This window comes from Solanum stenotomum, chromosome 2, assembly GCF_019186545.1.
Source record: "Solanum stenotomum isolate F172 chromosome 2, ASM1918654v1, whole genome shotgun sequence".
Classification (NCBI taxonomy): Eukaryota; Viridiplantae; Streptophyta; class Magnoliopsida; order Solanales; family Solanaceae; genus Solanum; species Solanum stenotomum.
In genome coordinates, this window is record NC_064283.1 from 6,653,047 (window position 1) to 6,677,393 (window position 24,347).

Sequence of the window (24,347 nt, forward strand, 5' to 3'; positions counted from 1 at the left end):
TCTTTATGTTCTTGTGGATTGCTTACAATCCGTTGATACTTGCGAATATTTAGTACAAGATACTACAATTTTTTTCTCGTTTATTCAAATATAAATTCAAAATCATTTTCTATTCGAATCATGATTTTAAGTTTATGTTCAAATGCTTACAAAATAATTTGAAGTACAACTATTTGTGTGAATTCGAATTTTATTGACTCAATAAGTTGATACGGGACATCAAGTGAACCAAATCATTTTCACTAATAAATATTTATAGCTAGTGATATAACTGAATATATATCAGCAATAAACTGGAGTAATTAACCTTCTGTTTGGATGGTTGTTATATATTATTTCATAATGTATGATATTATATTATACTAGATAGTTATTATATATTGTTTTGTAAGGTATCAGATTGTATTGTGTTGTATCATATTGTAATGTTTTAAGAAATATAATATTTAGATATACTGTGTTGTTCTCCATCCTTATATTGTTGTTGGGTTATGAAGGTGATTAGGGTGTCATGCGGAAGCTTACAATTGTAAATAATATGGTGATAAATTAGACGACACATAAAACTATACTAAAAGACATAATATTATTATATGATATGACCAACTGGCCTACACAATTAAAAACTAATCAAAACATAGAAAAACTGTAGAGAGAAAATCTCCCATAAACAAAATTCTCTAAGCGATTACATTGTGGATTCTATTGTGTTATGCTATGAGAATAGGGATCTTCAATTTATAAATCTCCAAATTATTCCTTTAAGGAAAGAATAACCAAATATAGAAGAAAATTATATTTTACTTTCAGAAAAAGTTCAAGCATTTATGGTAATACTTTGACTTTTCTTTAAGGAAAAAAAAATAAACTTCAAATAAGGAAAGAAAATCAGGGCAAAACCCTAAAAATTGTGTCACACATTAATAACCATCCAAGTTTGGTGTAAACTTTTAGAGAAAATGACATAAATGGTCCCTAAACTATCACAGTAGGTCTAAAATAGTCCCTTAACTATACACTTGACGAATATAGTCCTTTAACTATCCACCCTTTTGTCAAGTTTGGTTTCTATCCACTCTTTATACCCACCGTTAACAAACGTCGTCATTCAGTACACTCTTTCTTGATCTTCTTTTTCCCTCCTCTTTTCTTCATTGTGAGACGCTACAGTCAAGAAAACAGAATCTAGATTCATTTTATCAGATTTGACCATTATTGAAAGCTCAAGACAATGATTCTACGACCAGAAGGTGGTACAACTCCTCCCTATGGTAAGTTTTCTAGAGTTCAAGTCTCTATTTGTATGAGGTTTTGTTGTACAAAAGAAAATATCAATTTTTTTAAAAAATATTTTCGCTTAGAGATTCTATACACGATGCCTTAAAAATTAGCATCAAAGTAACCCACGATGGTTTTATGAAGCATCTGCCTAAAAATATTATTTTGGAGGTCGTGTCTAGTTCATTTACCTATAGCACTTTTTATATCACTTTTGTCAAGTTTGGTCTATATCACTTTTTGGACAAAAGAAATGACAAAAAAGAAAATCAATGGAGAAGAATTGAAAAAAAAAAGTGAGGAAACAATGAGATAATGGAGAAAAAGAGGTGGAAAAAAGAAAGGAGACAAATTGAATTATAATGTATGTTAACGGTGTTTGTTAACACTTTTCAAAAAGTGATATAAACCAAACTTGATAAAAGTGACATAAAAAGTGATATAGGTCAGTAATTGAGTAATTTTGTTGCATAAAGGACCAAAGATAATATTTTCTTCTTGTGTCAAAAAAACCCTAGCAACACCTTGATACTTTAGCAGTCATCGTTGCCAGTGGCATGGCTGCCATGCTGGTCGGACAACCTCCATCGGGGGAGGTTGCGCCGCACACCAACCAGTCCCTGCCACATACTGCTTTGAATTTTTTGGGAGCCTTACGCCCAGATATCACAAAGTCAACACCATCAATTCCTTTAACGCTCAAACCTGTTACATATTTGCATGGAGAACCAAGAGTTATTTGGGAGGAGGAGGAAGTAGAACAAATGATAATTAAGGAGAACCTACAATATACCATACTTGGGAAAACTTTCATATGGATGGCCGGAGATTTAGGAACTCAAATCGTTAATCCCCAAACAATGTAACTTGAAAGGAGAATGTAAAATTGGTTTATTGAGCAATAAATATGTGCTGATAAGGGCCTCGCTCTTAGAGGACTACGTAAACTTACTGTCAAAGTCAATGTTTTACATAACTCATAAATGGTGGTCGTACCCAATGAGAACACTAAAGTGGAACCCACTTTTTGACCCGGAGGAAGAAACTACAACAACCATAGATTGGATTTCTTTCCCAGAGTTACCCCCGAATTTTTTTGTCAAAGAAGCTATTTTCTCATTGGCATTAGCCGTGGGTAAACCTCTACAGGTAGATATGGCCACCAAGAACCAATCAAGACCCAATTGTGCAAGAGTAAAGGTGGAAGTGGATTTGTTAAGTGATTTTCCAAAATGATCAAGATAGGGGTCAGGAAACAAATTATAGGAGGTGTAGTTGAGAAATGAATTAGAATAAAATATGACTATGTGCCTAAATATTGTAAAACTTGCAAATTGCAAGGACATGATGAAAATGATTGTTATAGTGTGCATCGAGAATTATATCCCAAGGAGGACAAAGATAATAAAGACAAAGTGCTTGAGGGGGAGAGGAAAGATGATAAAGGAAAAGGAAAAGACATCCAAGGCCAACAGAATGATGATGAACAAATATTCAAGGAGCATAGGCTGAAAAATGGATTTGGTAGGGGAGTACAACAAAAGAGGACAGGGGTGGCACAACAGTGGCACAAAAAAATTAGGTAACAGGTGGAAGGTGTTGTAACTATTGTGAACAAATTTACTGCACTAGAGGTGGAAGAAGGACAAAGTGAATCCAGAACACAGAAAGAGGACAATGTCAGTCAGGAAAAAGATAAAAGGGAAGAAGTAGAGAAGCAGAGAGAGATACAATTAGAACAATCAGAAACTAACAACAACAAGAAAGATACAAATCAAAACAACCATGAACAAATCAGATCACCTGTGAGAAGAAGTGGGCAAAAAAGCATTGGAGAGCGATGGAGCAAAAACAATGAACAAGAAATAGAAAAGAGTGTACATAGTACTAATAAAATAGGGAAGTCACATGAAGAGTTGGTGGAAGTGCAGGGTGATATAAACATAAATCCAAGTGGTGAACCAGTGACATGGAATTCAACTTTTTGCAAAGAATTTCAAGCAGTAGCAGCCACTAATGGGATGCCAGAAGATCCAAATAGTGAGGAATTTAGTGTTCTAAGAAACAAGGAGGAGGATGAAGCGATGGAGGAAAACATTAAAAGCATTGGCAAAGAGAGTGATTTGTTACCTAGACAGTTGGACAGACTGAGAAGTGGACTAAGAAGAGCAAAACCAGGGATTATAGTACCTTTACAGGTGCAAACAAGGAGCAGTAGGGAGAGGCAAACATCTTGTGATCTATGATAGACAACATCATCTTTTGGAATATAAGATCAGTGAATACTCAAAATGCTTTTGAGAGATTACTAGATCTTAACAGAAGACATCACTTTTCATATATTGCTCTCTTTGAGCCATTTCAAAATCCATCAGAAGTAGAGAGTTACATGAGAAGAATAGGACTAAGAAATGCCTTAGTTAACTGTTCTTCAAAAATTTGGATATTCTGGCATGAAGAGTGGGAGGGACACATCTTATCAGACACTATCCAACAAATCACTGTTAGATTTACTCACACTGGCAGTTAAAAACAGATATTGATGACAACAGTTTATGCTAGATGTAGTGTAATAGAAAGACTTGAATTATGGGAAAATTTGGAGAATGTTATTGAAGACAATCACTTGCCTTGGGTGGTGGGTGGGGATTTTAATGTGATAAGAAATGAAGAGGTAAAGTTTGGAGGGCTACCAGTGTCAAATTTAGAGACTATTGATTTTGAGCAATGTTTGAGTAGTTGTGCACTTGAGGAGATAAAATTCAATGGGAGTAAATATACATGGTGGAATGGAAGAATAGGGGAGACTTGCATATTTAAAAGATTGGACATAATAATGGGCAATCAAAAGTTTTTTGAGTTACTTCCAGCTTTAGAAGAAACACACCTGTTGAGACAAGGATCAGATCATGCACCTTTACTGGTTAAATGCAACACAAATAGTGAACCAATGATTAAGCCTTTCAAATTTTTGAATTTTTGGACAAAACACAAAGATTTCAAGAAAATTGTAGAGGATAATTGGAAGATTGATTTTGTAGGGTCCTCATTTACAGAGGTACAAACAAAGATGAAAAAAGTAAAGGCTGCTCTGACAGAATGGAGCAAAAACGAATATGGGAATATTTTTCATGAAATTGCTACATTAGAGGATATTATTCAGACCAAAGAAGCTCAACTGGAGGTTAGGCTTGATGAGAATTCAAGGGAAAAATTGAAGAAGGCAGAGGCAAAACTTATTAGATTCTTAAATCTTGAGGAAAAATTTTGGAAGCAGAAGTCAGGATTGAGATGGTTCAAGGATGGGGACAGAAATACAAAATTCTTCCACTCTTATGTGAAAGACAGAAAGAGGAGGATGAATATAAAGGAGATCCACACTGATCAAAGAGATATCATTAGTGGTACACAGAACATTGTGAAAGAAGCTGTCAAAGTTTTTAAGGGGCAATTCAATGAGGTGAGGGGAGACAGAGATTACAGCATGCTGGAGAATATTCCTTCTTTGATCACACAAGAGGACAATGACAGTATCAGTAAACCACCAACAGAGAATGCAGTAAAGATAGTGGTGAATGCTTTAAATGGAAACAACACTAGTGGACCTGATAGCTTTTCTAGATTGCTCTTTCAGACATGTTGGGACATCTTAGGCAAGGATATCACTAGAATGGTGCAGACATTCTTTGCTGGACAAGAGTTGCTAAGGTATGTTACTCACACTAAGCTAGTGCTTATTCCCAAAAAAGAAAAAGTGGTGACTTTTTCAGATTTAAGGCCAATTAGTCTAAGTACATTTTCTAATAAAATAATCTCTAGAATGCTTCATGAAAGAATTGTCTCAATGCTTCCCAAGATTATTTCAAACAATTAGGCGGGGTTTGTAAAAGGGAGAAACATTTATGAGAATGTGTTGTTAGCTCAAGAAATTGTTAGGGACATTAACATAAGAAACAAGTTGCATAATATTGTAGTTAAGTTGGATATGACTAAAGCATATGATAGGGTGTCTTGGGTGTTTCTAACAAAAGTGTTGAGAAAATTTGGTTTTGGGGAAAGAGTGATTGATATGGTTTGGAGGTTACTAACTAATAATTGGTATTCTACACTAATTAATGGGCAAAAACAAGGTTTTTCAAATCCACTAGGGGATTGAAACAAGGAGACCCATTATCTCCCACTCTGTTCATCATTGCTGCTGAAGTTTTAGCAAGGGGTCTGAATAAACTGCATAAGGATTTAGATTACAGAGGATATGGTATCCCCAAGTGGAGCCCAAACATAAATCATCTGTCATATGCTGACGACACTATTTTATTTTGTTCTGGGCATCATAGATCTATAAAAAAGATGATGAAGGTGCTAAGAGAATATGAATATGTCTCTGGCCAACTGATCAATTTATCTAAAAGTTTTATATATCTTCATGAGAAAGTGCCTATTGCAGATTGCTCAAGAATAAGGAAATTGACAGGAATAGGTCAGGGATCTTTTCCTTTCACTTATTTGGGATGTCCTATATTTTATGGGAGAAGAAGATCAGATCATTTTGAGGAGCTGCTGAAGAAAGTGAGAAAGAGAATATTATTGTGGCAGAACAAACTACTTTCTTTTGGGGAAAGATACATCTCGGTAGCTCATGTGCTCCAATCAATGCCTGTATATCTTTTAACTGCAATGAATCCACCTAAAGGGATTATTAAACAATTACATATGATATTTGCAAAATTTTATTGGAGCAACATTGCAGGTACAAGAAGTAAGCATTGGGTAGCATGAGAGGACTTATGCAGTCCAAAANCTTTTCCTTTCACTTATTTGGGATGTCCTATATTTTATGGGAAAAGAAGATCAGATCATTTTGAAGAGCTGCTGAAGAAAGTGAGAAAGAGAATATTATTGTAGCAGAACAAACTACTTTCTTTTGGGGAAAGATACATCTTGGTAGCTCATGTGCTCCAATCAATGCATGTATATCTTTTAACTGCAATGAATCCACCTAAAGGGATTATTAAACAATTACATATGATATTTGCAAAATTTTATTGGAGCAACATTGCAGGTACAAGAAGTAAGCATTGGGTAGCATGAGAGGACTTATGTAGTCCAAAAAAAGAAGGTGGCTTGAATTTCAGATCACTGCATGACCTATCCAATGCACTTTTTGCGAAACTATGGTGGAAGTTCAGGGTATCTACAGACTCACTGTAGAGTGCATTTATGTGGAACAAATACTGCAAGAAAGACCATCCTATAATGGCCAAAAGCTTAGGGGGATCTCATATTTGGAGGAAGATGGTGATGATCAGGGAAGAGGTGGAACATAATATTTGGTGGCAAACCATTGATGGGTTTTCAAGTTTCTGGTATGACAATTGGACAAAGCTAGGGGCTCTATACTATATAAAGGGGGACAATGCTAAGGAAGAAGAAATAAAGGTAAAAGAGTTTATTCATAATGGGAGTTGGGATAAACATAAACTTCTGAATCACTTGTCAAAAGAAATAACAGAATGTATAATAGATAATGTTAAACCAGAGTTAATTGAGGGAAGGAATGATAAAGCTTGGTGGATGTTGGAAAAGAATGAAGAATTCACTGTGAAATCTGCCTGGGAGGGTTTGAGGAATAAAAAGGAGAAAAGAAGAGACTTTGAAATTATTTGGGATCTCAAAATGCCTTTTAAATTATGTTTCTTCTTGTGGAGGGTGTGGAAAAGAAGGGTAGCCACAGATGATAACTTGCAAAGGATGAACATACAGATTGTCTCAAAATGTTGGTGTTGTGATGAAAGCAAACATGAGACTATGACCCACTTTTTTCTAACAGCTTCTATAGCCAATAGGCTGTGAAAGCAGTTTGCTACTTGTGCAGGTATAAACATAGAAGGCATGCATTTGCAACATCTAATCACAAAATGGTGGACCAAAGATGCTAACGTAAAGCTAATGGCAATTCAGAGAGCAGTTCCAACAATGATAATGTGGGCTCTGTGGAGGAGAAGGAACACAATCAAACATGGAGGAAAATGAAATTATAATCAGATGAAGGAGCAGATCAGAGTTCAGATACATCTTTTCATTAAGTTAAAATACCATTGGATACAAAAAATCCCTACAGAATGGCAGGATATAGTCAAATATCTTAGTGAATACAAACCTAAGCTTCATGCCATGAGTGTAAGATGGGTTCCACCACCAAGGAATAAAATTAAAGTGAATACAGATGGTGCTTGCAAAGGGAATCCTGGACAAAGTGCTTATGGATTTTGTATTAGGGATGAATTTGGTAATCTTTTATATGCACAGGGAGAAGATATTGGTTTTAGAACCAATACGGAAGCAGAAATCATTGCAATATTGGAGGCCCTAAGATACTGTAAAAGGGCTGGATTAGAGGGGTTTTGGCTGGAATCAGACTCTCTCAGCATTGTTAACTGTCTAAGGAACTCTTGGAAAGTTCCCTGGGAAAGAGTTGAGCAGGTGGAAGAATGTAGGGTATTATTGGAGATCACTAAAGCAAAGATTCAACATACACTGAGGGAGGGGAATAATTTAGCGGATTTCATAGCTAACGCAGTGATAGGAGCAGTATGATTGGTTCAGTTCAACACATTCATAAGTCTACCTATGAAAGGAAAATGCATTCTGAACATGGACAAGGCTCAAGTTCCTTCATTGAGAATCCGAACTAGACCAATAAAAAATCGAACAACAGCGTAGACAGGGGAGTAATAGAGGGCATTCAGTCAGATAGCAGATATAAAGGAAAAGCTTTGCATTATTGTTGCAAAGAGAATATGTACGAAAATGGAGAAATAATATAAATTTTAGTGGTGTACGATACAAAATCGACTAACCTGAGTGTTGTGGAGACCTTTAGGAGCACCAGTGTTCTGGATTTGAGAGCTGCAATCGCCGACATGAGTACACCTGGCTCAAGAGATCTTCATGGAAGTAGATTTGACATCAACAATTACAAATGCGAAGGGGGCGTAACAATGGAGAGAAGGTTAATTGATGCTTACCTCAGCTGCAAACTCAGTAGAGATGAACATGGAGGCACCAATCAGATGCTCCTGAGACAAAGAAGAAGATGGTTTCCTAAAAACCTTCACACCTGTAGTTCTTGGACCGACAAAGTAATAGGGCATGTCCCTTTTTCTTTATTATTTATTTTTATATTTAGGGTTATGAATAAATAAAAGGTCCACTGGACTAAAATTTTATTAAAAGAAAAAACTGAACATGACCTCCAAAATAATGTTTTTTAGGCTGGTGCTTCATAAAATCACCGTGGGTTACTTTGATGCTGATTTTTAAGGCATCGTGTATAGAATCTGTAAGCGAAAATATTTTTAAAAAAAATTGATATTTTCTTTTGTACAACAAAATCTCACACAAATAAAGACTTGAACTCTAGAAAACTTACCATAGGAAGGAGCTGTACCACCTTCTGGTCGTAGAATCATTGTCTTGAGCTTTCAATAATGGTTAAATCTGATGAAATGAATCTATAATTTAGGTTTTTTTGACTGTAGCGTCTCACAATGAAGAAAAGAGGAGGGAAAAAGAAAATCAAGAGACAGGGCATGAATGACGATGTTTGTTAACGATAGATATAAAAAGTGGATAGAAATCAAACTTGATAAAAGGGTGAATAGTTAAAAGACTATATTTATGAACTGAGTTAATGGACTATTTTAGACTGTGTATAGTTTAAGAACATTTAAGTCATTTTCTCTAAACTTTTACTTCGATATAAGCTAAAGCTTAAGCACCGATTCTAAAAATCCTCAGAAAAACCCAGAAAACGAAAATCGCCATGGATTTTTTCTCCGATAACCACATGTGGCGTGATCTTCTTCTTCAAGCAATCCTAATTCTCGTAACAATCTTCATGTTCCTTTTCATGTACAACGTTCCCCAGAAATACTTCTCGAAGCTTCGTTTCCGAAACCGGGCGGATATGCAATCGAAGCGTCACTTCGTACAAGGAGCTCAACTTCTTTCTCAAGCTAAATCAGCAGCAGTTAAGGATCGATCTAATGCTATTTCTCTTGCTAAATCTGCTGAAGCACAAGCCGATTTGGCTATAGCTTTAGACCCGAAAGATGCTGCAGCTCACATACTCAAGGCTTTAGCTCTTGATTTACAGGGGTTTAAGACGTCGGCTCTTGATTCCATCGATGTCGCGCTTTCGCCGCTAGCCGTGAAGTCGTTGTCGGAGCCGGAGAGAGCGGATGCGTTGTTTAAGCGGGCGCAGTTGAGACTAGCGGCGAGTCGACGTGAACCAATTGACTCGGTGATTGAGGATTTGACTCAGTCTGTTAGGTTGAAGGGCGATAATGTCAAGGCTTTTTGCTTGTTGGGCGATTGTTACGAGAAAAAAGGCTTGAAGGAGGAGTCACAAAAGGCTTATCAGGAAGCTCAAAAGGTTCAGCCCAATTTTGCTCCTGCTAGGGAAGCACTTGACCGTTTGAATTCCGAGTCTTGATCTCTAATTGTTTGTTTTCATTTTGTTGTTTTGTTCACTACATAGTTCTATATAAAGGCAATTATTGTTGACACTGCAATTAAACATTTGGCAATTATGTATACAATGATTAACTTCAGAGTTGATGTATCACAAATATTCAGCGCAAACCAATAACTTATATCATGAACAACAACAAAATATTCAATGTAGTTTCATAAGTGGGGTCTAGCAAGGATAGGATGTACGCAAACCATACCCTTGAAACTTATATGATGAAGAATATAAAATATAGTTTAAAAAATTGAGCCTGTAGGATATAGTTTTGGCATTCTTTTGTAAGATCATAATCAGTATTGGAGTTTAAGATGATAGGATTGGTAATTGGACCAAAAGGTGTGATCTAGTAGCTATTGAATCTTGAAAAAAATAATGGGAGATAATCGTTCAAATGTTCACCAGAGGTAAAATAACACTAGATGATTTCTTTTGATTTGTCTGCCCAAGTCTTAGTTAATAGGAACTGTTAGAAGTCACCATCAAGATTGAGCAAGGTGGCAGAATTTGTTGGACAAAGTCAAGCTTGACTTGGTATATCTTAAAAAAAAAGTCTAAATGAAAAGGTTAGTTTTCACACAAATTATGTTACAACATGGGAAACAGCTAATGTTCATTTACTGATGAGGTACCTGTGGTCTATGATCTTAAGGCAACTTAAAATTTCTAATTTGGTGTTGACTCATGACTGTGAGTATGTGAAAATTCTTGTAACAAAAGGCATTAGCTAGTGACTCATTGCTGAATAGAAATTTATCAGCAGTATGGCTGGGGTTTTGTGTCCTATGCTTCAGCTTCTTTGGACATGTTGGATACTGATGTGCTTGAATTTCATGGATTGCAATGGTAAATTAGTAGAGGAGGAAAAGAGGGCACTTTTGGAGCTGAGGGACTCCCTTAACTATCCCAATGGATCTACGCTAATTAATGAATGGGTTGAAGAAAATTATTGTGCATGGGCTGGTATTTTTGCATCAGGGATCTAAATAATGATGCACATGTTCTTGATATTATTCTTACCAGTAAAAGGGAACTTGGACTTGGAATATGGTATCCTGATGCAAACTTGTTGACTCGTTTCACGCATCTCCAGTCTCTTTATATATCTGGCAACGCTATTGGCAACTGGATCATGCCAGAAGATATTCTTTTCATCAAAATGTTCTTCCATTACCTGTATCCATGTTTCATTTGATCAAATCTGCATGTGCACAACTTACCTACCTCAGTTAGTAGTATAATCTGTACAAACTCTTACTGCTGTTAATATCTGTTAAACACAATTATTACTTTCCTCGAATCCTTAGAGCTTTAAGATTTGCTACTTTTTTTGGAATGATTCTGCACCGGTGACCCTGACCTCCTTTCTTCACGTAGTTGCATGTTGGAGTATCACTTTTTAACAACTTATACTTGCAGCATTATGCAAATTGCGCAACCTGAAGGAATTGGATCTAAGTTTCAACCCTTTAAATGGCGATGCTCTGCCTCATTTTCAAGTATGTAGTCTCGCATCTCTAGAACAGCTGCACCTATCAGGGATTTATCCTAGTTTCCCTTTACCACTGCTCAAAGGTTTGTTTTCTCAGTTGTTGAATTTTGATCAGTCATAGTAGGTCCATCAAAGTTTCTACCTTGGTTTTGATATAGCTCGTTTTGCTGAACTGACGTAGCATTGTGCGGACTAAAGGATATGCGGAAACTAGATCTAAGCAACAACAATCTTACAGATGATAGCATGCCACATTGCCTGTTTGATGATCTTTCATACCTTGAAAGCCTAGACCTGTCTGGGAATAACCTTAAGAATTCCCATCACATTCTATCAGGTAAAGTTGGATAAATTTCTGTTGTTACATACATGATCTTGTGCATATTGTCATTACTATTTTCATTTTCCTAACGTGAGAATATCGTTTACAATTTAGTATTTCCATGTATTAGTGGTTTTCTCTGGTTCTTTAGCCGAGGGTCTATCGGAAACAACCTTCTACCTTTGAGGTAGGTAGGGGTAAGGTCTGCGTACACTCTGCCCTCCTCAGCCCTCCTCAGACAACACTTTGTGTGATTACTCTGGATATTATGTTCACGTTGTAATGGTTTCCTCCAGCTGAACAAACTGTTAATTGGTGGTGGACCCTCTCTTCTGCTCTACTCAACTACCATCTTCTCGGTCTATATGCTGTCGTCAAACCATTGGTATTGGGTCTGCATGAAACACATAAAAACTGACTACAATTTTTAAGTTAATGGTATGATTCTCATCATCTAAAAATAGCTTCTCTAAAATGAAACAAATGTCACCATGAGGGGAGTCATTAGATGAAGATTGCACAGAGGAGCTATTTTCTTGATTTGTTAATTCCAACTGTGACCTTGCATATGTAGATATCTGAAGAGTTTTTCTTCGATAAAGAACATGGTCTGAATGAAGTTCTAGCTTGTAGCTTTTTCCAGTTTCCCCTAACAATCTTTGCACCAGTATAAGATAGCAGCATGAATTATCAATCCCCTGGAGTTGAGTTTTCAGGTTGTTCCTATGAATACGAAACTCATTTTCTACTCTAATTAATGAACTTGACAAAAAACATCCCTTTTGTTGCTTCATATATTTCTTGCAGCTTTATGTAGACTGCAAAATCTCAAAAGGTTGGATCTGAGTGATAATTTTCTTGATGATGGAAGCATACCGACCTGCCTCTTTGAAAATCACTCAGTGCTTGAAAGTCTGGATATTTCACATAACAATATCAGGGGTTCTCCTGGTTTCTTTTCAGGTAATGCTGATGTTTTGAAATTTCTTTCAATTTCTTTGTAGCTATCAGTTCAATTTTGAACTTGAAGTCACTGAGAATGCATCTCCAATTAACGTCTATATGCTATGTGTGAGACATGGTTCTCTTGATTCTATGATTATAACATGAAGTCCTCGATAAGATATTCTGAGCTTTCTTAGATTAAAAAATAGGTTTCCACTTGTGTTTTCCCCTGATATTCTGTCAGACTCTGAATCTGGTTACTTTGTAAGTTATATGTGTTTTGTCTAGTAAAGTTGGGTTGCTGATTCCCTGTCTTTCCAGATTGTAGAATGAACATTATGCAACTTTAATTTTTTTGATCATGTTGCTAACTACTTGTTACTACGCTTTTCAGGAATCTGTAAACTTAGGAACCTGCAGGTGTTAAATTTTCAGGATAACCTTATACAAGGTGGACTTGATCCATGCCTTGGTGGAATGACTTCCTTGGTTTCTTTAGATCTTTCTTTCAATCATTTTGAGGGGACTATTTCTTCTTACATATTCAGCAACCTGACTTTGCTTGAGACCCTTCGTCTTTCAGATAACGGTTTGATGGACTTCACTTGTTTGCATCATTTGCTAACCTCTCCAATCTTGAAGCCATTGATCTTACAAATAATGAGTTTGAAGTTGACACTGAAACTCCATCTTGGGTTCCATCTTTTCAACTTTTGTCCCTTGACCTACAAAATACTAGACTAAACCAGAACTATGGCCATGTAATTCCAACGTTCATCTCCAAACAACACAAGTTGAAGTCCCTGTCTTTGTCCTATAATGCCCTTCAAGGAAGCGTTCCGTCCTGGTTGTTGTATAATAATACACTTCTTATGTTGTCTTTGAGAAGCAACCGTTTGTATGGTGGAATTCCTGCGTCTTCTCAGATTCAAGCATCAAGTCTTCTGATGCTTGATGTATCAGATAATTTCTTAGGCAGTACACTTCGCACTAACGTGCTCGAATCACTTCCAGACTTATTCTATCTTAACCTGTCAAATAACGCCCTCGAAGGCACCCTTCCTTCATCTTTTGACAATCTGCTAAAGTTAGAGGTTCTGGACCTTTCTCACAACTTCCTACAGGGAAAACTTCCTCCAGCTTTAAGACAGAATCACACTTCATTGGCACATTTAGTTCTTTACAACTTTCATGGGGAGGTTATGCCCCGATTTTCAAATATGTCAAATCTTGCATACTTGCATCTTCAAAATGATGGATTTATTGGAGTCCTCCCTGCTGCTATGTTTAACCTTCCTGTTCTGAAGGTCATGGACATTAGTGGGAATAATTTATCAGGGAATGTTCCAGATTATTTTCCTCTCTTTCCACATCTAGCCATACTTATCTTGGCTAGAAACCAGTTTCATGGGATTATTCCAGTGTCTTTGTGCCAGATGCAAAAGCTTCATTTTTGGACATGTCTGCAAATTCACTCTCTGGGGATTTACCTTCTTGCCTCGGCAACATAACCGCATGGATGAAAGAATCTCAAGTTCTACTCCCAGCCTTCATGTGGTTGTCTCCTTCATATACTAACTACAGGGTCAAAGTTCCTTTAACAACCAAGGGGAATGCACTCTCTTATGAAGGCATTCCTCTTTCTCAAATGACTACACTTGATCTATCTATGAACCATTTCACCAACGAAATTCCATCACAACTAGGAGAACTCGCAGCTCTCCATTCATTAAACCTCTCGCACAACGTCCTGTCTGGCCATATTCCAGAATCTTTCATGAACTTAAGGCAAACTGGAGAGTTTGGATCTTTCTTCTAACCATCTAATTGGAAAAATCCCTCCTCAGATGACTCAACTTGATTCACTTTCAACTTTAAATTTGGCTTTCAACCATCTGTCAGGAAGAATCCCGTTTGAAAACAAATTTGTCACCTTTGAAGCATCTAGTTATAGAGGTAACAAGGAACTCTGTGGACCACCTCTGGAAAATGATTGTGTTCTCGAGCCCGCCTCAGCAGCATGAAGAAGAAGAAGAAGACGAGAAACAAGGAATTGGTGAGAGTGACTTCTTTTTCTTCTCATGCATAGCTGTTGCTTATGTTTTGGGATTTTGGAGTGTCATTGCTCCTCTTCTTCTTAGTAGGAACTGGCGCACGACATATTATGCTAAGGTTGATAGCTGCATTGAACTGTGCAAGGAGAAACTTCATCTGTCCTAATTCTCCATGAAAACTTTTATGCTACTTTTGATATTTTAAGAGTCGTTTGATAGGATGTATAAGAATAGTGTTGAATAAAGGTGTGTTTAGTAGTAATGATGGTATTAGCTACGTTGACGCTATTTCTTATCCACTATTTAATGTGTGGCATATTTCTACTTTCAACTTGTTTTGATGAAACATGATGGATAGTTGCAGACTTGCAGTTTTTGGTGAAAGAGTAAAACAAGTTTGAGAAAATTCTTCAATTTATGAACTTTGGTTAAGATGAACAAATTTTGGTTTTCAGTAAATTCTAAATTTAGAGAATTAGAAAGTTCTGTGGCTATTTTCAATTTCATAGAATTGAAAATTGAAACTGAACATTTTTGTAGAACCATAGTTCAAAGGAAATTCCAGCATAAATTTGTTTCTATGTTACGATTATACCAAAAAATTGTAATTCCGCCATAACTAGTTTTCAACATTATTCGTCTTAATATTGATTAATTACCTATCAATGGTATAATAATTTTTATTTTTTTTTGGGTAGGACTCACCTTTTTTTTAAAAAAAATTAAAAAATGTTGGCTCGATTTAAAGAAATTAATTGGGTATAAATAATTATATTAATTGCTGAGAGGTTGGAGACGTATTCCCCAAGGTCTTGAACAAGTACCCAAAGAGTTGACCCCGTGCTCTGCAAGGCAAATGATTTATATCTCCATTTTGTCAATTTTTATTTTTTTTTAAAAGTAGGTTATTTTCTACTCCCTCCGTTCCTTTTTAGTTGTCATGTTATGTTTTTCGAGAGTTAATCTGACTAATTTCAAAGCTAAATTAGATTACATTAATTTGATATTTTAAAATAAAATTTTAGATATTCAAAAACTATATGAAATATGATGAAACTTTTTCACATAGTGATTAAAAAATATATTTTAAAATGTTAGTCAAAATTCATATCGCTTGACGGTCAGAAAGTAACATCTAAAGGAAAGTTTTTTTTCACCAAAAGTACAATAAAATGATTTCCTAGCCTTAACATCAGATCATTACTTTAATCAACACTTATCAATTATTACCAATCTTTAAAATTCAAAAAACTTCTTGAGAACACTATCCGGTTCATCACTATTGTATCAAATTTTAATAAAAAGATCTAATAACTCACCAACCAAACACTGAAAGGCAATTGAATGAAATTATTTTTTCAAAGAAAATGACTATCATCGTACCAAACACACAATAAATCACCACTCTTCAACCCCATCAAGATGATAGGTGTCATTATTCAAGTTGACAATATATTTAACAGGGATTAAGGAAGATGGGAGGATTTTTTATTTTTATTGTTTAAAATAGAGAATCTTTATAACCTTTGATCATGGGATTGTTGACCAAGGAATTAGCTTGCTTGACACTTCTCTAAACAAAAGTTCCCTATAAATAGTCTTCTGTCCACCATTCTATCAGACAACAAAACGGAACGCAAGAGAAAAGAAAACTATTCTTCTTAGCAGCTTTTTCAACCTACTCGGAGTAAGAAAAGTAAAGTAACCAACAGCCTCTTTAAACCAAGAATGGAGTCAAAATTACAAGTATCCTGGGTACTTAACAACATGAACAAGGCAATTTGGTATATCATGATTCTGGCAGTGCTACTAAATACTACTGCTGAATTATACTTGAATTTGGTTCCTGAGAAGACAAAGCTAGTACTAAGAGATGAAGCTGAAAATGAGCTACTTCCATGGCTGTCTGGAAGCATCATTACCTTAACTATCAAATATCTGAATTTCTGCATTGCTAAGATGTTGCAATTCAGATACCTCGCGCCATTGCAAACTGCCCCTTCCACTATTATGTCACTGCTTTTCTGGGTTGCGTTAACTCGATCAGTCTCTTCATTGTATTCTTGAATCTTTGGCTTATAGACATTCTAAATCATCCTTTGTACATTAGTACTACTGAAAATGAAAATCTCAAGCCATTTTCAATCCAATTACTAGGCTTCTTTGGGATACAGAGTACTAGACATCTGAGAGCCTCAGTTGTCTCTAGATAAAAGAAAATGCATGTAATGTTTTTTCCCTGTATGCTAATTAATTTGGTAGCAACTCTCACTTCAATATTCAGAAAACAAAACCTCTGCTCAGGTGCTGATAAATATAGATCATCTGAAAACGCCAAACAATTACAAGCAAGTCTTGCAACAACTACATACAAAAACAGTTCCGTGCATCAGATACCTTTAATTCATAATAGTAACAAAAGATTACCCTTATCTCTTCTGTTGAGAAATTCAGTAACAGAGACGGAGATGTGACTTTTAATTATCAGCAACTTTCACCATCAAGCCACTTTAGTGACGGTAATAGCTTAATTAGAAGTGATTTTATCTTTTCATTGGAAACTGCATTTCCTTTAAGATCTAATTGTATCAAGTTCAAGTCTTTAAAAATAGCATAGGCTTCCCAATAATCAGCCACCTCAGCGCAATGGATCTCAGATACTTCAGTTTTCCAGTCACCTCCACTTCTATGGTTAAGAGGGGAAGAGCACAAATACCTCCTCGTGTCAATAGAATGCGCTCCAATCTCGTTGTAAGAGATATCTAAGACTTTCAGTGACCTTAGCAGTTTCAAAGGTTCCAATGCAGTAAAACTGCAGAGTTTATTGTAGCTGACATTCAAGCAGGAGAGAAGTTGCATCACCTCCAAGCCTGCATCAATTTAGAGAATAATGGAATGAAGCAAGCTTCAAGCATGAAAAAGCTCCCACAAAAGAAGATGTTCACAAATAAATTAAGAAATCCAATGCCACATTATTGAAGAAAGGCATGATACTCAGGCAAAGAATTTAATAAAACAGAACATTAGAAGCAATCCTTTGAAGTCAACATGATTCAGAAACATAATTGAGCACTTCCACAAGAAATGCCAGATTAATTGTAACTTTTTATTACATGGTCAACTTCACTGGATAACTACATCTGGACATCCATGTAATTTTTTTGGTAACCAATATAAATTACCATTAACAAGCGAAAAATAATACACCTAAAGAGCACTCAATCTCCTAATCACCTTCTAAGAAGGGTACTAAGAGAGTTAAGCCTCCTATAGAGATCTAGTTACCCAAAATCTTTGCAACAACCAGCTATGCCAATTTGCCTTTCTAGACAGTTTAACTACCTCAAGTCTATCTACAAATTCCTTCTTAATCTATGTCACGGCTGTATCTGTATTTACAATAATGCCTTTAAACAGATTCCAGTTCCTTCCACTCCAAACCTGGTATATCACTGCTCCACACAATCCAGTAATAAGTTCCTTGAGAAATTGCTGCCAATGCTTCCTTCTGAGTCTACTATTCAGGATATGCTTGACAGTTCCAGTGGGAATAAGTGTCCCAGACCATTGTTGTATTTCAGTTTAAACTCTCACTATCCATTCACAAGTAAAAAACAGATGGATATTAGTCTCCCCAACTGACTTATCACACAAGCAGCAGGTGTCATCCTCCACTGAAATATTTAATCTCTCGAGTCTCTCTTTCGTTAGTAATTCGTCTTGCATAGCTAGCTACAATATGAACCTGTGCTTAGGTTGAGCAAATTTAGTCCGGATTAAGTTAGACACTCTTAAGTATAGCATGTTGCCCCAATAGTGTATTGTAACTCTATGTGAGTGAGTATTTCCCCCAAGAAGTGAGCAAGTAAACACCAGATGAATACCAACCCTGCATCTCTGCTTTCAAGGTATTAACCTTCTTCCAGTACCAACTTGAGTCCAATGGTGGAGTATGTATCCATATGTTATCATTGTTTTTCGTATATACTCCATGCACCCACCTGATCCATAACACATGTTCCTTCATAGCTAGTTGCCAGAGCAGTGAGCAGTTTACCAAAAGAGGCCATATTCCATAGCTTACTGCCTGTGATGTTCAGACCACCAAGCTTCTTAGGAATGCACATTTGCTCCCATGAAACTAATGGCACCTCCATACATTTGAAAAACATAAGTTCACACATACTGAGACAGAAAATCCAAATAAGACTAACTTTGGCTAGTCAATTTATTAACCAAACCCTCTCTCAGATGTTTTTTAACAAGTTATCATTTATCTCTTTAAATTCTTTTTTCGTTTCATCAAGTCATTACGAAGATCATAAAAGATCAAGATGCTTTTTTTCAAGGTCAAAATTATGTTTAAATATTAGACCAACATGATGTCTAAACTATTTACAATTTGCAAGAGTGACTCGACCAGTTTTAATGTATCAAGCTATCCAAATATTCTACATATCATGATATTATCTCTTTACAACAAATATATGACATAGGAAAGATTCAATACATCTATTATATTCATCCCTATCATATCATGGAAGAATCTTCTATCCCTCTCATTCTCTAACCCAAAAATCAAGATGGTTGACAAAAATGCAACAAAATTTTCTTAGAGCACCACCTATAACTGAAAAGCTACTAAAAAGAATGAATACAAGATAGGGATAAGGGTTAGATTTCTTTACCTATATGTGGTGTAGATAAAGGCCTTTTCATGACAATCCTCAAAAATATTGGTGAAATCTATATACTTAATTAATTTGTTAGCTTGACGATTCCTAGATACAGTTCTTCCCTATTAATAAATTGTATTTTTCCTATGAAAACTAAAATTAAATTGAAAAAACTCAGGTAGACCACTAGTCATCCAGAAGAATGAAAAGACGTAACAGAGAAGCTCTGAATTTGTACGTGGTAAATATAGTAGTTCTCCTTTCCTTGTTTCTTTAGGACGAACTTTGACTTGCAAAAGGCCCACCATCTTGTCCTCATTGTGTTTTCACAATAAGATGAGAGCCATTGCAAATAGAGGAGAAAATACACACTATTCCGGCATCTCTGAGAGTTCTTTTGCGGATGGCTTGGATGTGTTGTAAGGTATGCAAGTCTAATTATTACAATTTCAGAAGTTGCATCAGAAATTATCAAACTAACTAGACCATATGCAACACAACCTCCCTTTCCTGGGGCATAAACAAAACTTCTTCTTTTTTTCCTTCTGAATGACAGTTTAGATCTAATCTGGGCACATTTTGTTTCAACCAAAGAATGTCTTAACTCGGAGAGGAAGCTGAAAATCAATCTTCTGAGTGTACATTTCAATAGATAGACAAGCAAATGCTATGCAAGCTCTATGAAGCCCCTTAGTTTCAGAGAACTTGAATTAACAAGAAAGATAAACTAGAAAGAGCTAGAGAAATTACCTTCAAGTGTCTTAAGTTGGTTGTAGCTGAGATCTAAGACTTGGACCCACAAAAGTTGCTCCATAGTCCCAATACGTGAAAGTGAAAGATTATTAAATCGCAGACAGAAATTATTGATTCTTGGAAAATATGGATCCCTATATTCACGGCAGTGCTTCAGCAACAATTCTTGATTGGTGATTATCTGCAACATCAGATGATTAAGCTTGTGCAGTTCTAGGAAAGGTTCAACAACATATCACAAGATTTCTATTTTGAAATTGAATTACAATACAAGTCTTCACGTTTCGAATCCAAGTTGTTGCTGGCATTATGAAACGAATAAACCACAAGGTCTTTCCAATTTCTTTATGGCATTACTTTTTCCAAATTATCGATAAGACAAAAACCATAATAAAAGAGTTGGGTTTGTAGAGGATTTGTTCATATAACAGAAAGAGTAAAATATAATAATGAGCTATCCATTAGAAGACTAGGTGCATGAAAAATTTAACAGAAACCGATACCTGTTTCAGAAGTACTATGCTGTATTCATCCTGGTAGTAGTGGAGATGTGCTGGGTCCATATTCTTTAAATCGTCATATAGTTGAAGAATTTCTGCATGGGGGCTAACATTTCTATGACTAATGCCAGCATATGACATTAAGGTGTCATGGGCCATCAGCAGTCTGGCAAGTGTTAACTTCCCGATTTTACTGAAACAGATAAAGAACTAATAAGAGAGGATAGGATGGAAAATACAGCTGCCGTAAATGTATTCAGCGTGTAAACAAATTTCCTACCAGTTCATTGTTGATAACAACTCCCTACAGTGTGATATCTCATTATTGATGGTCGTTATATTCCACTGATAGTCCACCACTGTTTCATCTATCTTGGTTCTTTCTAGATGGAACAAGTTAACCAGAACTGACTCAAGAAACTGGGCGTCATGAGTGCAGAAACTTTCATCACTCCAAGAGATCTTCCCTTCATTTTTCAAATCAACATGTTCTGAACGATAAGGTGGTACAGACACTGAAAATTCAATATGAGAAAAATCTCCATGATGAACGCCAGTTGAAGAGAAAATGCCTTGAGAACGAGCAAGGCTGACCTTTACTTGGTAAGCCTTTTCAGAATGTGCATGTTCCTCTGGAAAATTAAGATATGTCAACCAAGCTTGAGCAGACCCAGTTCCATCTCCTGAAAGTGATCTCCAAACGAGCTCATTACTCGCAATATTTTCACATTCGATTACTACTGTAGATGAACATACATTCTCAACAGCTTCGCTGAAATAGAGAACGAGTGGAAGTATTCTAGTATTAGTCTGAAGACTGGTAAAGGGTGATAAAGAGCAATCTCCAAACGATCCATCCACGGATAAGGAAATATTACTGCCATGTGGTGGCCATGTAGAAACCAACAATGTCTCTAGTTTAACTGTCTGATCAAGAAGCCACAGATGATAAAACCAACCACTTTGATCATCTGGATCTGTGAAAAGAGCATGGCGCACAAACTCATACTCTTCTGTAAATACATTGTCCTTGGGACAATATCCTTTTGCTTTTTCCTTCAGCAGATGAGAAAGAAGAACACTGTATACGAGTCATTATGGGGAGATGAACCATTGGAAGAGATAAGAGATACAACGTAGTAGAATATAGGTCAGAATAAGAGTTCCTCATGAGCTAAAATGGTATGTGATACTTATTAACATACTTTTAAACGACGAGTGCATCTTGGAGCCCATAAAATAACGTAGTTAGGAAACTATGGGCTCTTAAACCAATAGAATTTTCATATCAATGTGCTTACTAGAGACATGCTATGACACATCATGTTGTATATCTGTCCATCAAATACGCCAAAAGATGAAGTCTTATCCACACTTTTGCAACACATTATAAGGGCATGAATATGTGACAATGACCTGTCTAAATATGGAGGTTTGATAACTGGGATAGAGCTACATGTTTAGCATTCCATTTGTTAAAAATAACATAACTTTTTCTTCGAGGGGTATGACTGTCTTCTTGCCTTCTTAGTATGTTAGTGACTTTAGTTTTTGTACAAGAGCAGCATGATTAACACAATCTCAACCTAGATAAGTTTTTCTACTCAGGAAATAGGTCTAACGAGAGTGAACCAAAAAGAAATAGTAATAGAAACCTGCGGTTGTGCCAAGCAGAATAGTTGCTGAAATTATCATATATCATGTCGGTAGTGTATTCTAGTTCCTTCTCATTTGGTATGTTCTTCAATGTTGTGACAAACCTGAAAGAGTTGCCAAAAAGAAGTGTTAGGCAGAATGCAACAGTCCAGTAATTTGCGTTCAACTTAGTCCAGGTCATCACCTTCTATAATTCCATGCATGAAAGTTGCGGGCGTCTGCCTTCTGGAACTTACCCAGAAGCAACAATTCCCTGTCTGTGGAAGAATGCCCTTTGCTCAACACCCACTTACGGTGATGCCATGCTCCGTAAGACTTGAAATTCCTCTTTAATGCATTCTCTACCTAATCAACATGCAAAACTTTAGCTGAATCACAGGCAACCACACAAAAAATTAATTGCTTATGATAACAAGCTTTGTTCTTAGTTAAACTACCTAAGAACAGTGTTAGCAAAGGCAAACAACACAAAAAAAGATTAAGGTCCATTGGAGTTTTAAGCGGAAGAGCAAATATTGTGGGGCGTTAAATGGAGGGAAAAAATGCAAATATAAATGTGTAGTTCAAGACAACTAATTATAAGCATGAATAACAAATATATGGACAACAAAAATGAAGAAAAGACCATGATAAAGTGAAATATCAATTGTTCGGTGTCGCATCATCAGGATTACACTCATTGGCAAGGAAAAGTATGCCTTAGCGCCTGGATGACAACACTAAAGCGCCAACATGTTTTGCACCTTAAGCGCGCCTTTGACAACACAGAGCACAACATATAAGTTAAAATATAATTGAAGTTTCATTATACAATCAATGCAGATCCATTTGGTAGAAGATTCAAAGTCAAGGTACAAATCTTCTATAGCTATTCCGCCCTATCAGAGGCCCAATCCTTCTTACTCAGTCAGATAAAAGAGCCACATTAGGTTTTGTCTATAACTTTAGCATTTTTATTCAACACACTTCAGAGCAACAACGTGTAACATCATTCATAGTAAGAGGAAATATGTCAACAACCAAACTAGAATTTGTTTGGACTTAAGAACGGAATTTTGCAGAAAAGGCAAAGGGGTGGGCAGAGAAAAAAGAAAAAGAACAAGCAACCCCTTTTCAGAATAGAAAATTGAGCATTCCTTTCTCTTCCCACAAGACCTCCCATCAAGAAAATACTAATACATGAATCCTCAAAATCCAATCCGACCCATTTGAAAAGATATCATTTTTATCCAAAAAAAACAACTTACCAATCTGAGTTCTTCATCGAGAATTGACTTAACAGACTCCTCATTGTTCTCCACCTCAGGTAGATTCAAATTATGCTGGACAGCAAGTTTTCTATAATTCCAAGCAGTATAATACTCAGGATTTGACTCTAACAACTTTGCACTTACATCTAAAGCTTCCTTTGTATATCTGAAACAACCCCACAAATAAATTAGCAACCAACATCAAAATTTGATCTTTTTTGTAAATCAAGAACACAAAAAATTTTAAAAATTACATTTTGGCGTGATGAAATTGGAGAAATTGTGATTGTAGAGACCGTAATTTGGAAGCTTTGACACTAAAAGCTTCTTGCTCTTCTGGAGTTGGAGCTTTGCGTGGTCTTCCGTGCATTTTTCCTTTTTTTCTCACACACAGAGAAGAGAGGACTCAGAAGACTGAATGAAGGAAACTTGCAGCCTGTGATCTATTAGAACTATTAATACAAATGGATCTGAAATTAGTTTATTGGAATCCGACTAAATTTGAATTCGCACCAAAAAGTTCATTATTACTTTATGGCTTATTGCTATTGGATCATCGAATTAACTGCGTTTGTAAATAAAATAAAGTTTTATAGTTAATAATAACTTAGTCCCTCTGGGATGACTCAATTGATTTGGAGGGTGGTTCTCCACACGGATCAGCCGAGATCAATTTCCCTCTGAGTCAAGCATGTCACACATAGACTGCGGATTATGCTAGGGTTCTTTAAAAAAAAATTAACTAATAGACACAGGGATTAATTACATAATTTCCTTATTTAAGTAAACTATTGTTATTATACTTATCTGGGATAAGGGTCTGAAAAATACTCCAACTTTAATCGAATTTGCTGTTGCGATACTAAACTTTCATAAGACCTATTACCT

At 36.1% G+C, this 24,347-nt stretch overlaps 5 protein-coding genes across 5 annotated transcripts in view; 4 read left to right on the forward strand and 1 right to left on the reverse strand.

Annotated features, from left to right (window-relative positions):
* The first annotated feature begins 3,820 nt into the window (after nucleotides 1-3,820).
* On the forward strand, nucleotides 3,821-6,057 carry LOC125854782 (uncharacterized). The gene is made up of 2 exons (XM_049534364.1): nucleotides 3,821-4,986; nucleotides 5,409-6,057. The coding sequence occupies exons 1-2, from the start codon at nucleotides 3,821-3,823 to the stop codon at nucleotides 6,055-6,057; spliced, it is 1,815 nt and encodes a 604-aa protein (XP_049390321.1).
* A 1,266-nt stretch (nucleotides 6,058-7,323) lies between these two features.
* Nucleotides 7,324-7,875, forward strand: LOC125854783 (uncharacterized). The gene has a single exon (XM_049534365.1). It carries the CDS (start codon nucleotides 7,324-7,326, stop codon nucleotides 7,873-7,875), a length of 552 nt encoding a protein of 183 aa, XP_049390322.1.
* Nucleotides 7,876-9,103: 1,228 nt separating this feature from the next.
* On the forward strand, nucleotides 9,104-9,775 carry LOC125854784 (uncharacterized). Its single transcript, XM_049534366.1, has one exon. It carries the CDS (start codon nucleotides 9,104-9,106, stop codon nucleotides 9,773-9,775), a length of 672 nt encoding a protein of 223 aa, XP_049390323.1.
* A 456-nt stretch (nucleotides 9,776-10,231) lies between these two features.
* The window catches only part of LOC125854853 (receptor like protein 21-like), a 134,203-nt gene continuing 120,087 nt past the window's right edge, over nucleotides 10,232-24,347 (forward strand). Inside the window, 7 exon segments of the mRNA XM_049534437.1 lie at nucleotides 10,232-10,777; nucleotides 10,780-10,951; nucleotides 11,229-11,386; nucleotides 11,485-11,640; nucleotides 12,433-12,588; nucleotides 12,965-13,156; nucleotides 13,159-14,870. Of these exon segments, the coding sequence (XP_049390394.1) occupies nucleotides 10,576-10,777; nucleotides 10,780-10,951; nucleotides 11,229-11,386; nucleotides 11,485-11,640; nucleotides 12,433-12,588; nucleotides 12,965-13,156; nucleotides 13,159-14,081 (1,959 nt within the window). The 5' untranslated portion in view covers nucleotides 10,232-10,575 and the 3' untranslated portion in view covers nucleotides 14,082-14,870.
* Nucleotides 16,913-23,895, reverse strand: LOC125854851 (geranylgeranyl transferase type-2 subunit alpha 1). The gene is made up of 8 exons (XM_049534435.1): nucleotides 23,714-23,895; nucleotides 23,457-23,625; nucleotides 22,394-22,554; nucleotides 22,209-22,313; nucleotides 20,834-21,634; nucleotides 20,557-20,746; nucleotides 20,051-20,234; nucleotides 16,913-17,494 (listed from the first exon to the last, which is right to left on the reverse strand). The coding sequence occupies exons 1-8, from the start codon at nucleotides 23,827-23,829 to the stop codon at nucleotides 17,109-17,111; spliced, it is 2,112 nt and encodes a 703-aa protein (XP_049390392.1). The 5' UTR covers nucleotides 23,830-23,895; the 3' UTR covers nucleotides 16,913-17,108.

Bases quoted from the DNA above. Each gene is read 5' to 3' on its own strand.
- LOC125854851 (XM_049534435.1), bottom strand. From the start codon at position 23,829: ATGCACGGAAGACCACGCAAAGCTCCAACTCCAGAAGAGCAAGAAGCT. The intron at 22,314-22,393 runs GTGATGACCTGG...CAACTCTTTCAG, and splicing joins CATGCATGGAATTATAGAAG to GTTTGTCACAACATTGAAGA. The intron at 20,235-20,556 runs GTATCGGTTTCT...CTGATGTTGCAG, and splicing joins GCATAGTACTTCTGAAACAG to ATAATCACCAATCAAGAATT.
- LOC125854784 (XM_049534366.1), top strand. From the start codon at position 9,104: ATGGATTTTTTCTCCGATAACCACATGTGGCGTGATCTTCTTCTTCAA.
- LOC125854782 (XM_049534364.1), top strand. From the start codon at position 3,821: ATGACAACAGTTTATGCTAGATGTAGTGTAATAGAAAGACTTGAATTA. The intron at 4,987-5,408 runs GTATGTTACTCA...GGCAAAAACAAG, and splicing joins GCTGGACAAGAGTTGCTAAG to GTTTTTCAAATCCACTAGGG.
- LOC125854783 (XM_049534365.1), top strand. From the start codon at position 7,324: ATGAAGGAGCAGATCAGAGTTCAGATACATCTTTTCATTAAGTTAAAA.